Source organism: Perognathus longimembris, chromosome 25 (genome assembly GCF_023159225.1).
Source record: "Perognathus longimembris pacificus isolate PPM17 chromosome 25, ASM2315922v1, whole genome shotgun sequence".
Classification (NCBI taxonomy): Eukaryota; Metazoa; Chordata; class Mammalia; order Rodentia; family Heteromyidae; genus Perognathus; species Perognathus longimembris.
The window spans coordinates 23,693,010-23,703,473 of NC_063185.1; the positions used below are offsets into that span (position 1 = coordinate 23,693,010).

Here is a 10,464-nt window from a genome sequence, read left to right on the forward strand (position 1 = left end):
CTGGATCAACTGGGCCCCCCCCACACCCCTGGATCAACTGGGCCCTCCCCACCCCTGGATCAACTGGCCCTCACCCAGAGAGCACCTTTCGTGTCCCCCTCCATTTTCTGTTTAGGCCTCTGCCCAGCACCTGCCGCTCCCCTCATTGGCTGGGCGCTGCCGGAGGAGCCACGCCCCCATCGTGACCACGCCCCATCGTAGCCGCGCCCCCAACGGAGCCACGCCCCCAGCGGAGCCACGCCCCTAGCCGAGCCACGCCCCCCACGCCTCGGAGAGCCCAGAGGGGGCGCGGGACCCCGCCCAGAGCCTGCGGGGGGCGCGGGGCCGGAGGCCGTGCGCAGGACACCCCCAGGTTGCTGGAGGTGACGCCGGGTGACCCCATCGCCCTGCTCCAGGCTTGCGGGGCCTCGGCAGCCGTGTGAAGACACGCGTGGCTCCCGACGCTCGGTGTGCGAGCGCCTCGGCCGAGGCGGAGGGCGGAGGGCGGAGGGCGGAGGGGAGGGGGAGCCCCGAGTGGCGGGCGGGGTTTCTGCTCCCGTGGGAAGCTCAGCTGGGGGCGCGGGGCAGCGCCCGCTCCCACGGCGGGGGGGGGGGGGCGTCCAGCCTCCAGCGTGGCGCCGGTCACGGCCTCCCCGCCGCCCTCCCCGCCCCGCCCCCCGCCCGCCTCTCCGTCCTCAGGGCGTGGCGCTCCTCCACGGTGGGCACGCTTCCCCACGCACCCGGCACCTGGGTGCCGTCCCCCGGAGCCCACGCGTGTGCACACACAAGCGGCACACCCACGTGCGCACTCGGACACACTCAAGTCGGGGCTTGCAGGCCCCGTGCAGGGGTGGGGGGTGGGGGCTGTCAGTCACCTGTGGGTGCCCCACTCGCCCAGCACCACCCCCTCTGCTCCATCCCACCCGGTGCGCCCCCCCCCCCCAGGGCGGACATCCAGAAGCGGACCCTGCCCAGGCTCCTTCCTGCCCTGGTGGCCGAGGCAAATCCCTGAGCCCCGGGTGGGGGGGGGGGCCTGGGGTCAGGAGGGGTCGCCCAGCACCTAGCAGGGCCCATCTGATGGGGTTGGGGGGCTGGGGGGCAGTCCCGGGCCGTCCCTGAGCTTTCTCTCCACCCCAAGCCGCAGCTTCACTTCTGGATTTAGTGATCTATTCAGGGGCTGGGGATATGGCCTAGTGGCAAGAGTGCTCGCCTCGTATACATGAAGCCCTGGGTTCGATTCCCCAGCACCACATATACAGAAAACGGCCAGAAGCGGCGCTGTGGCTCAAGTGGCAGAGTGCTAGCCTTGAGCGGGAAGAAGCCAGGGACAGTGCTCAGGCCCTGAGTCCAAGGCCCAGGACTGGCCGAAAAAAAAAAAAAAAAGTTATTTATTCATCAATTTATTCATTCAACTGGAGCTCAGACTCTGGCGGGCACTGCTGCCCAGGCCGGCTCTGAACCGTCACCCGCAGATCTCAGCCTCCCGGGGAACTGGGGTGCAGGTGTGGACCGCCGGTGCCCGGCTGCTGGTTTTATAAACCGGAGAGGATTCGGAGGGTGAAGGAGTTGTGGAGCGGCTGCACCCCGTCCCCCCCGGGCCCCGGCTGCCTGAGCCCCGCCCGGCAGTGCCGCTCGCTGCGTGTGCGGAGGCTGCCACCTGGCGGACGCAGGGGGGAGGAGGGAGGGGGCGGCGGCCCGGAGGCTGGCTTTGCCCCTGCCACGCCACCGCGTCACCGGGACACGCGTGTCCCAGCTCGGAGCGAGCTTGCAGTCCCCCTGAAGTCCTCCCAGGCCGAGCCGCTCCCGGGGCTCCCTCTGCCGCCTCCACGGGGGGGCCACAGCGCAGGCCCTCCCCGCTTACAAGGACGCCCTCCCTCCGGGCACACACCTGCGGGTCTTGCTGGAGATGCCGCCTCCTCGGGCTGATCCGTGCTCGCCCTGAGGGGGTGGGAAGGGGGGTCTCCTCCCCTCCCCTCCCCTCCTCTCCCCTCCCCTCCCTTCTCCTCTCCCTCACCCTGCTGGGAAATCCCCCAGGGAACTTGACACCTATCCACCAATAGCCGGGAGCTCCCAGCCTGGGCCATCTGCTCAGAAAGCACCGGGTGTCTCTCCGTCTCCCGGTCTCCTCTCCGTCTCTGTCGCTCCCTCCCTCTCCAGGTCCACTCCCCCCCCCCCCCCCCGCACTGTGCTCTCCCGAGTGCTGGGATTGCCACGTGTCTCCCCGCCTGGCTCGGTTCCGGCTGCGCTGGGCACGGCCCCTGCCACGTCACGGTGGTTTCCAACCGCTCCCCCCACCCCCCCCCCCAGCCCTGCCCGGGCCTTCTGCCTGTCTCTCCAGCCGGTTTGCACTGTGCTCTGGTCTCCTTGCACCTGCCCCGGGCTCTGCCTCCCTGGGGTTCCACACCTGCCCTGGGCTCCGCCTGCCGGGGGCTCTGCCTACCCCTGTCTGCCCCTAAGTTCGGGGTGGGCCAGGGTGGTGGTGGTGAGGAGCGTACTCACCTTGCACACCCCAAAACTTAGCCGAGCACTTGGCAGGTGGTGGCACCCCCAAAGGATGCCGCTGCCTGGATAAAGGGGAGAATCAGGCCCCCCAGCGCCCCCCCCAGCCTGGTGGCTGGTGTGACCAGCTCTCTACCCTCGACTTCCCAGCCACGGGACCGTCCCCCAGACCGGCGGTGCACTCCGCACTTGGGCGGTCCCAGCGTGCAAGTCTGGGGGTGCACCAGTCCAGCCCGGATCCGAGCGTGGCCCAGCGGAGGCCCCTCACCATCAACACCAACCAACCGATGTCCGTACGCCAGGGCCGGGGCGGGGGGGGGGGGGCAGGGCGCTAGCCACCGAGCCACGCCCCCAGCTCTGGTTTTTTTTTTTTTTTTTTTTTTGCTGGTTCTTAGTCACTTTCTTTTGTGCAGGTACTGGGGCTTGACCTCAGGGCCTTGAGCCCCTCGCTTAGCTTTCTCAAGTAGGCCGGTGCTCTACCCCTTGCGCATTTTACTGGTTAATAGTCTCAAGGCTTTGTCTGCGCGGGCTGGCTTTGAACCGGGGTCCTCCGATCTCAGCCTCCCGAGTAGCTGGGATGACGGGCGGGAGCCGCCTGCCCCCGGCTTTGGAGCTGGGGTCGGGGCCCAGTCTGTCTAGGGCGGGATGAGGGGAAGGTTCCCGCCTGGGCCGGCCTCAGACTTCCATCCTCAGGCCTCCCCAGCGGCCAGGGTCCCGGGCCCTTGGACGCCTCTCCCCAAAGCATGTCCACAGACGCCCAGTGTCCACAGGAGTTTTAGAGACTTTATTTATGTATAAACCATTTAAACACTTTGTCATAAATTGTCTTTGCCTGTCCCTAGTCTTTGCTTAGCAGCAAATTAAAATTAATATAAAAACTCGATGAACAATTCATACATGTATATTACAAAAAAGTTCCTGTACCAAAGTTCCTATTAGACGTTTTGTCGTTGTTGTCATTGTTGTGTTTTTCGTGGTTTTTTTTCTTTTTTTTTTTTAACCTTTTTAAAATTTTTTTTGCGCGTGTTTTTAAAATTTTTTTTAATGTATTTTTTTTTCTTTTCTCTCCTTGTGGTGACTCTCATGTGATTGTCTCAGTTTCTGGACCAAACAAACACACTAATATTGGAAGTCGGAAACATTGAACGTGCCTGGTGGCACCTATGGTATTTACAGGGCGATCGGAAGTGGCACCTGTTAGCAAGATTTACAACGCCCACCTCTACCGGAACTGATACCCACAAACTACAGATTCTAAACAGACTACACCCTGTAACTGCGAATTACGGCCCACAATGGAATCTCCAAAGACAAAAAGAAAAGGAAAAAGAAAAGAAAGAAGAGTATGAGATTCGTCTGCGGCGACTCTAAACCGCCCCTCTGAATTAAATTTTACACTCTGCGCTCACGTGAAATTAGCTCAGGCCCCGGGAAGGGTGGACCCGCGGTGTTAAGTGCTGGACGGTCATTTATGTCGCTAAGGAAATTGCTGTTGTTGTTTGTTGTGGTTTTCTGGTTGTTGTTGTTTTTTTTTCCTTGTGTTTTTATTTCTTTTTTCTTTGTCTTTTAGAAAAGTATTTTCAGTGCTCACTCCTCCGCTTGGAATGCTCTGCCCCCCTCCCCCGCCCCAGGCCCTAACACACAGGAATCGCCCCCAAAGTCATGGTTTGTGTAAATGCACCTGTATTGGTGTCAAGGAAAACCTCGGAAGTGTATGTGCTGGCCAGACAGTCTGAGCCCTGGTCCCCGGCGGCTCAGCCCCCCTCCGCGGGCCGGGGGGGGGGGGCGGGGGGCCTCCGGCGAGGCCGCGCTAGCTTGCCGTCGGGGCTGCCGCGTGGGGGTTGTGGTGTGTGTGTGTGTGTGTGTGTGTGTGTGTGAGTGTGGGTTTTTGTTTGTTTGCTCGTGCTTTGTTGTGGTTGTTCTGTTCCTTTTGGACATTTTTGCGTCTCTTTCTGCCTGTCTGTCTGTTTTGTTTTGTTTTTAAAGACCCCCACACAAGCGGGTCGTTCTCTGCGGGGGGGAACTCGAAACGGCCGTCCATTCGTCCGGTTCCTCCGTGGGGTCGGTGCGGCGTGGCGGAGGGCGGCCGCCAGGGTCTAATCTACTTCAGGATGAGGAACGACGTGGGTGCTTACATAGCAGCATCGGAACTCAAAAAAATGTGAGCTTTCCCTGCCACTGGCGATCCTGAAGCGGCCCGGCTCCAGGGCCCCCGGTCTGCGTCTCCTTAGGAGAGGACCTCCCGGGATTCGGCGGAGCCATCCAGACAGAGATGGCGGCGGGCCGTGCCGTTACCTCCTGCCCATCTCGTTCTGTCTCAAGAACTGGATGTTGTTGGTGCTGTCCGCCAGCTCTGGGTACTGCTCCACCGGCAGCACGTAGTAGCCCTCGTAGCCCTGCACGCGGCCGGTGCTCAGCAGCTGCTGCCGCTCGCCCTCCGTCCACAGCCGGCTGCCCTCGCGGCCGTCCCGGGCGCGCCGCTGCTCCTTGGCCCAGGCGGTGCCCAGCGCGCGCTGCCGGGCCTGGTCCAGGACGCGCGCCTTCTCCTCGTCCAGCGTGTCGGGCGTGAGGCCGTAGCGGATGCTCAGCAGCAGGGTGGAGTACTGGAACTCGATGTTGGTGAAGCGGCGCGTGCGGCCGTTCACCAGCAGCGTGGGCTGCGACACCGTCACGTTCACCCCGCTGTCCAGCGCCTTGCGGCCCAGCGTGGTGCCCAGCGTGACCAGGTCGCCGTCGGCCGCCCCGATCTTCACGAAGTAGTGCGTGTCCTTGCCCTCGATGCTGTAGTGCATCCTCTCCAGGTAGTAGGCGTTGTTGAGCACCGACGCCACCTTGCGGCTGTCCTCGCTGGCCAGGCTGGACACGCCCGTGGTCACCCGGCCCTCCTTGATGGCGAACATGACGCCCTTGCCGATGATGGGCGTGGTGGTGGCGAACCAGCGCCCCGCCTTCTCCCGGCCGCCCGCGTGCAGCTTCTTGGAGATGACCTGGCCCTCCAGGGCCATGAAGGCCTGGTTGTGCCGCTCGGTGGTCTGCTGGATGCCGGTGATGAGCTGCGGGGGACGAGAGGACCGGGGTGTGGAGCGGCTGGCCGTCCCCGCCCCGCCCCCCGCCCCCCCCATCCCCCCCCCCGCCCGGGGCGCCGGCTCACCTGCCCGCTCTCGCTCGCCTGGCTCTCGGACAGCTCATAGGGCGGAGGCACGAAGTACATTTTGGCTCTGGGGAAGCTGGGGATGATGTTGCTGAGCTGAAACCCAAACATCACAAGCCAGCTCTTCACGTCTGTGCCGGGGAGAGAAGCGACAGCAGAGGGTTCGGGACTCGCCGCAGACAGGCGGGCAGCGGTGCGGTGGGGAGCCGCACCGGGGAGCCCCAGAGCTCCCGTCCCCCCCCCCCCCCCCCGAGCTGGCCCACCGCTGGGCGCCACGCTGGGGTGCAGGCCCGTGGAGCACAGCGGGACAGCGGAGCGGCCGCCGGGGCCCAGGCCCCGAGTCCAAGTCCCAGCACCGGCACGCGCGCAGCGCACCGCACGCACGCCACGCACACGCACAGTCCTCGCACTTCTTATTCTTATCGTCCCTAGAGGCCGAGATGACAGGCATGCCTGCGTCCCCGCACCCGGGCTTTTGTTGTGGCTGAGCGGGGGGGGGGGCACCCCTCACCTCCCGCCCCCAGGTTGGCCTCCAACCCAGACCCTCCTCGGTGGCGGTCCCCCTCCCTCCCCAGGGGCTGGGCTGACAGGCGGGCGCCACCAGGCCCGGTCCACTCTCCTAGGCCCTGTCCAGTGTCTGACGCCTGGGGGGCCCCCGGGATGCAGAGCCCCCTCCGCAGGCTCCCCGGGGCCCGGCGCCCTCCCCCCCTCCCCCCCACCCGGCGGCGGCCCCTCACCCGTGACGTAGTTCTTGAGGTCGAGCTCGTTGCTGAGCGGGTTGTTGCCCTTGAACATGTAGAGGTTGAAGGGGGCGGGCTCGCGGCCCACGGCCTTCCACAGGGCGTAGTCGGGGGAGGTCCAGCGGCCGGCCAGCACGTCGTAGTCGCGCTGCGTGAAGTGCACCAGCTTGGTGAGCGGGTCGTAGAGGCCCCCGTGGAAGCCGATGACCATCTGGAAGTCGGGGTTGGAGTCGTAGTAGACCTCGCCGTAGGCCGTGTACTGCAGCTGCTTCATCATGAAGCCGTTGATGCTGAAGACGGCCAGCGGCGTGCCCGTGTTGTCCGACGCCACGTAGTACTCCTCCCCGCTGCTGCTCTCCATGGCGAACAGGTGGCCCTGCAGGTCGTAGTAGAGCGAGGTGATCTCGGAGTTGGAGTGGTTGTAGACGTGGGTGACGCGCGTGGGGTTGTAGAGGTCGGAGTAGAAGTACTGCAGGTGGTGGCCCAGGTTGGTCTTGTAGGAGGCGCGGCGGCCCACGCCGTCGTAGCGGTACTGCGCGCTCCAGCCGCCGGCCCTGTTGTAGGCGCGGGTGAGGAGGCCCTTGGAGTTGTACTCGAACACGTCGGCGCCGCGCTGGCACAGGTAGCCGTCCTCGTCGATCCGGTACTGCACGTCGCCCAGCCGGGTGATGCGGTCGCGCAGGTCGTAGCGCAGCGGCGTGAGGCGCGCGCTGCTGCCCGGGTTGAGCAGGTGCAGGTTGCCGTTGAGGTCGTAGCTGTAGCGCCAGGTGGGCCGGTCGTTGACGGCCACGGCCTGCAGCTGCCCGTCGCCGTCGTAGTCGTACGTGTACTTGGTGGTGTTGGCGTAGGGCCCCAGCTTGAGCTCGCGCTTCACCACGCGCCCCATGCTGTCGTACTGCACCGTCATCCAGTACATGAGCGAGCGGAACATCTCGTACTGCACCTCCTTCACGCGCCCGTGCGTGTCGAAGTGCTTGCTCAGCGTCATCACCGCCGTGGTGATGATCTGGTTCACGTCGTAGTAGATGACGCCGAACTTGCCGAAGTGCTCCACCTTGCCCGAGATCTCGTCGTAGCGGTACAGGTCGACGGGCAGCGGCGTCTCGCTGATGACCGGCTTGACGCTGGCGATGCGGAAGCTGTTGTCGTGGTAGGTGTAGTCGAAGCGGGCGTTGATCATGCCCTCCTCCGAAAAGCGGTAGATCTGCTTGTCCACCAGCGGCCCGATCTTGCGGTAGCGGATGGTGCAGGAGAAGCCGCCGCTCTGCAGGTTCACCATCTTCAGCACGCCCGTGGTCTCGTCGTAGCCGAACGTGACGGCCGTGCTGTCGTACACGATCTCCGACAGCTTGGACAGCTTGCCGTAGCGGTAGAACACCTGGCGGCCCGTGCCCAGGAACGAGGTCTTGAGGATGCGGCCGTCGTCGCTGTAGTCGAAGATGACGGACGCGTTGCTCTCGGGGCGGGTTGTAGATGTTGCGGATGTAGCCCACGGACGTGTGCGTGCTCACGCTGTGGCGGGCCACGCTGGGCATGGTGACGGCCTGCAGCCGCTCCGACGCGTCGTACTCGAACACGTACTGCCGCTGGCTCTGCAGCAGCAGCACCGTGGACTGGAGGGGGGACGGGAGGGGCGGGAGGCCGCAGGTGAGGACGCGGGCCGCGGGGCCGGCGGGGGACAGCGCCGGCCCCCCTCACCCACGACGGAGGCCAGCGAGAGCCCTGCTGGGGGGGGGACGTCCCGGCACCCCCCAAGACACCCACCCGCCCTCGTCCGTCTGGATTCTTCTAGCAAGGAGCTCTGAACTCTGCGGGGGGAACCCGGGGCCGCTCCCGCACCCTGAGCCGGAGACGGTTTATCTGCAGCAAGGCGGCCACGAGCCAGCCACGAACCAGCCACGCCAGCCACGAACCAGCCACGAACCAGCCACGCCACCCACGAATCAGCCGCGCCACCCATGAACCAGCCACGCCACCCACGAATCAGCCGCGCCACCCATGAACCAGCCACGCCACCCACGAACCAGCCACGCCACCCACAAATCGGCCATGAACCAGCCACGCCACCCACAAATCGGCCACGCCAGCCACGAACCAGCCACGAACCAGCCACGCCACCCACAAATCAGCCACATGACCCACGGGGTGCACGGGGGTGTCAGCACGGCCTCACGATGATTCGGGGGAGTAAAATCGGGCAATCGTACTGTCCTTGTGTTCTGTCCTCACTGGGCACCCCGTAATCCCCCCTCTTCTTTTCCTACGATGGTGCCTGGCCCTGAGCAATACTTTCCTCCGGGATGTTTCTCCCTTGCGGTGAGGGGGGGAGGCTGGGGGAGTCGGGGATCCGCGTGGAGATCTCCCACGGCGGGGCCGGGGGCCCGGGGGCGGGGCGGGGCGGGGCGGGCGCTCACCTTGTCCAGGTAGGAGTAGCTCCACACCTTGCCGTCGGCGAACATGCGGGAGACGACGCGGCCCTGCTTGTCGATGTCGATCTTCTCGCTCATGGCGCCGCGCTGCAGGCCTGCCAGGCGGCCGTTGAAGAAGTAGGAGACGTTGACGGCGGCCAGGCCGCTGCTGGGCAGCCAGAGGAAGGGCCGGCCGGCCTGGTCGTAGATGATCCGCAGCGTGAACTTGCGGTGGTCGTCGTACACCTTCTCCGTGCGGATGTTGCGGTCGTAGTCGATGGACAGCAGGTTCCTGCCGTGGACCTGGGGAGACAGGACGGGCGCCGTGGCTTCAGGGGCGCCGCCCGGCCCGGGGGGGGGGGCACGGGCCAGGCCGGGGAGCCGTGTGCGGGCGCTGGGGCGCAGGACTGCGCCGTGGTGGTTGGGGGTGCGGGGGGGCACCGTGGGTGACCGGCACCCTCCCCTGGGGCGCACCACCCCGTGGGAAGGGTTCGGGGGGACGGCCGTGCCGCCCACCATCCACACAGAGGCACGTGACAGCCGCCTCCCCCTTTTTATTTTAATTTCAGCCACGGGGCTTGAACTCAGGGCCCGGGCGCTGTCCCCGAGCTCTTCTGCTCAAGGCTGGCGCTCGACCGCTTGAGCCACGGCACCACTTCTGGTTTTCTGGTGGTTCATTGGCGATACGAGTCTCACAGGCTTTCCTGCCCGGGCTGGCTTTGAACCGCGGTCCTCAGGTCTCAGCCTCCTGAGCAGCTGGGATGACGGGCGCGATATACAACCACCGCGCCCGCGTTTCCCAGACACAGAGCACTTCGCACACGCGCTCGCCGTCATCTTTCCTTTGGACACAACGCCGAGGGCTGAGGGCCCCTCTGAACAGAACCTGGGGCTCTCACCGTTCGAGGGCTAAGGACATGGCGCTGCAGGAAGGCGGGGAGAGGAACACGGAATAATTCCCAGCGCAAACTTTCATGTCGGTGTCCCAAGACAACCGGGCAGAAGCGGGGAGGCTCCCCGGGGCTGGGGGGCCACTGATTCCTGTGGATCTGTGGGGGACTCGCCGGGATGGGGTCCCGGCCAAAGCTAGGACCACCACCGCCAGGCCCCCGGCCCCTCTGACCCCTGGCTGGGTGGGCCAGGGGTCAGAGGTCACAGGTGCCGAGTCCTGACACTACGTTTTTGGCAGGGTTTTGCACTTGGAGCTGCCGCCCCGCCACCGAAACCGCGGCTCCGGCCCTTGCGCTTTAGCTATTACTGAAGCCGACGCTGCTGTGGCTCCCCGGCCTCCGACTGTGATCTTCCTGCTGATTCGTCTCCTGGAGCTGGGATTATAGACATGCACCACCCTGCCCAGCCTTGAGTGGCCTTGGGGCCCTCTCGTCTGCTCCTGGAAACGTGAGTTTAATATTTCCGGCTGGGGTTAGACTTTGGAGAGGTGGAACTTCTATAAAATGCCCCATCTCCCTAATAACGAAGTAAAATAAATTCGCGGAGAGCCAAAAAGTTCAGGTGAGCTGTGCGATCGAAGGGAGACTATGGAATCACCGGCGGGGGGTGGGGGGGGGTGGCGGGCACCTGCAGTAAGAACGAGACCCCTGGAATTGCGGGCTGAGAGCTCGGTGAGGGGCAGGCACAGAGCTGGGCTCGGGGGGGGGCCCAGTCCCCAGTTTGGAGAGGGCAGGGG

General features: G+C 65.0%; 2 protein-coding genes across 2 annotated transcripts in view; both read right to left on the minus strand.

Annotated features, from left to right (window-relative positions):
• LOC125342020 (protein KIBRA-like) overlaps window positions 1-9,127 on the minus strand; it is a 32,305-nt gene extending 23,178 nt beyond the window's left edge. The window contains exon 1 of the mRNA XM_048334155.1: window positions 9,111-9,127. The gene's annotated coding sequence lies outside the window, so the exon portion shown is untranslated. The remainder of the gene's footprint in view (window positions 1-9,110) is intronic.
• LOC125342021 (teneurin-2-like) lies at window positions 4,527-9,296 on the minus strand. The gene is made up of 5 exons (XM_048334156.1): window positions 8,784-9,296; window positions 7,881-7,982; window positions 6,367-7,825; window positions 5,630-5,760; window positions 4,527-5,531 (listed from the first exon to the last, which is right to left on the minus strand). Exons 1-5 carry the CDS (start codon window positions 9,294-9,296, stop codon window positions 4,770-4,772), a joined length of 2,967 nt encoding a protein of 988 aa, XP_048190113.1. The 3' UTR covers window positions 4,527-4,769.
• Between the last annotated feature and the right edge of the window lie 1,168 nt (window positions 9,297-10,464).

Bases quoted from the DNA above. Each gene is read 5' to 3' on its own strand.
- LOC125342021 (XM_048334156.1), bottom strand. From the start codon at position 9,296: ATGGTGGGCGGCACGGCCGTCCCCCCGAACCCTTCCCACGGGGTGGTG. The intron at 7,983-8,783 runs GTGAGCGCCCGC...TCCCCCCTCCAG, and splicing joins GCTACTCCTACCTGGACAAG to TCCACGGTGCTGCTGCTGCA. The intron at 5,761-6,366 runs GTGAGGGGCCGC...TCCCCGGCACAG, and splicing joins CCTCAAGAACTACGTCACGG to ACGTGAAGAGCTGGCTTGTG.